This window comes from Merops nubicus, unplaced genomic scaffold (assembly GCF_000691845.1).
Source record: "Merops nubicus isolate BGI_N331 unplaced genomic scaffold, ASM69184v1 scaffold35673, whole genome shotgun sequence".
NCBI classification, from domain to species: domain Eukaryota; kingdom Metazoa; phylum Chordata; class Aves; order Coraciiformes; family Meropidae; genus Merops; species Merops nubicus.
In genome coordinates, this window is record NW_008600223.1 from 26,162 (window position 1) to 28,117 (window position 1,956).

At 36.8% G+C, this 1,956-nt stretch overlaps 1 protein-coding gene across 1 annotated transcript in view; it reads right to left on the reverse strand.

Annotated features, from left to right (window-relative positions):
* The window catches only part of LOC103770391 (chromosome unknown open reading frame, human C5orf30), a 670-nt gene extending 611 nt beyond the window's left edge, over positions 1–59 (reverse strand). The window contains exon 1 of the mRNA XM_008937649.1: positions 1–59. Coding sequence (XP_008935897.1) covers positions 1–59 — 59 coding nt within the window.
* Between the last annotated feature and the right edge of the window lie 1,897 nt (positions 60–1,956).

A 1,956-nucleotide genomic window follows, 5' to 3' on the forward strand; every position in this document is an offset into this window, starting at 1 on the left:
GCGGGCACCGGCAGGGTGGACAGGGCAGCTCTGGGCTTTCCGTTCAGGTTAACTTCCATTTTAAAAACGATACTATGCTCCTAAAAATAAAACAGAGCTCAATCAGAAATAGAACCTTTATGTAACATGAGGAGTTGAGAGAGGATTGAGAAAATGAGATTTTGTCTCATCCAGAAATCGTAACCAGTACTTCTCTGTTCAGCCTTGCCTTATGCTCTGCAGGATGCCACAGAATAAAACTACCACCAATATCTGCCTTTCAAAATTGCCTTGGATTTATTTTTTTGAAAAAACATAAACATACTTCTCATACTTTTAAACGTTGAATACATTCCTGAGTCGTGCTGTACACAAAAAAAAAAAAAAAAGAATCTTTCAAGACCAGTTTTTCATCCTTTTAGTCCATTTGATTCCATATAGTCCCTTACCTCCAAAGCCTTCTACATCCATTTAGTACATCCTCAGCAACTTCTCACATATTCAGCTGTGTAGTTTTTCTATTGACAATACTCAATAAAAAAAGCCACTAAAAAAGTTGTGTTTAACAACTGTTATTTCAGTCAGACATTACAATGGACTAAACCTCATTTACTGAGGGTACTGCTAGGCTTCCCTCATGCAGGTGTGAAGACAGCTTGCTTTTAGATTCAAAGAATGGCATCCTGGCTGTTCAACAGCTGTCTTTATAGGTCATCAAACAAACTCACACTACTTTATTCTAATGGATTTCTAACAAATGAAACAGTACACTAACATTTCAACAGTATAGCGTAAGACTCTTTCAAGCATCTGACAAATAAATCATATTCTGAATTCTATGATAATTGTTTATTTTTGTATTTCTTTTGGAAACAAGACTATTTTGCCTGACCTTTCTTCCCTCACAACTATTCCAAATATCCAATTTGGTGCCTTTAGAGGTAGAACTGGCTGCCACAAGCCATTAACATCTCTAACATCAGATAAGGTGACTATCACAACAAGTGTACAACAGTGGATGCCAGAATACAGAGACGGCTTAATTATTCTTTTGTTTTCAGCATCATCTACACCACTCTGGTGGCACAGCTACTTCACAAACTACAAGGGTCACTTGTTCACAAAACTATGCTTCCTCCATCGTCAGTGTCATCTTTTCTCTAAACAAGAGCTAGTCTCTCTCTAGTCAATATAGTTCACAAAAAATTCAGCATAGCTTCATAACGTTTAAAGGCAATGAGACTCAAAAAACCATAAGTTAGTATGCAAGTATCAAGCAGAAACATAATTATGAATTTCATTATAACTGACCACAAACCACATACAAAAGCTCAGTAACGTTTTGCAAATAAGACTGACTTAAAAAATGCTATTATCAGTTTGCAAACTTCTTATGCTGCTACTTGCTGCCGTTCTGAGGCTTAGGAGGTCAGAGACTGAGTAGCAAAGGTTCCACAAACAAGAGAACACTTTATTCAAACTCCTGCAATAAGACACCCAATAAAATCTCATCAAGGTCAATTTCTAATTATTTGTCTTAAAATAAGATGGGAAGCTGTCTGCAAATCTCACTTGCAGAAGAAAATAATCCAGCCTCATTCAAAAATTAAGCATACTTGCTTCTCTTCAGGACTGGGAAGGAGCAATTTAAATAATGTTCCTAACTTTACTTCTCTGCTTAGTCTCAAATCAACCTGCTGCTCTCTACGCCAATAAACTACAAGTAAATAATTAGTGATTTTATTTATTTTTTTAAAGAACCGATTAATTTATTTTTCCTAGATGCCAAGCTGGCACGTAGTACCATTTGTTAACAACACAAAACATCACTCTCATTGATCAAATGCTCCTGATTGCAATACGCAGATGACAGAAGAGGTTGCCCCTTTCTTCTTGACACCTCGTCTATTTATACACATTAATTAGATCCCCCCTGAGTCTTCTTCTCTCCAGACTAAAAAGCCCCAGCTCTCTCAG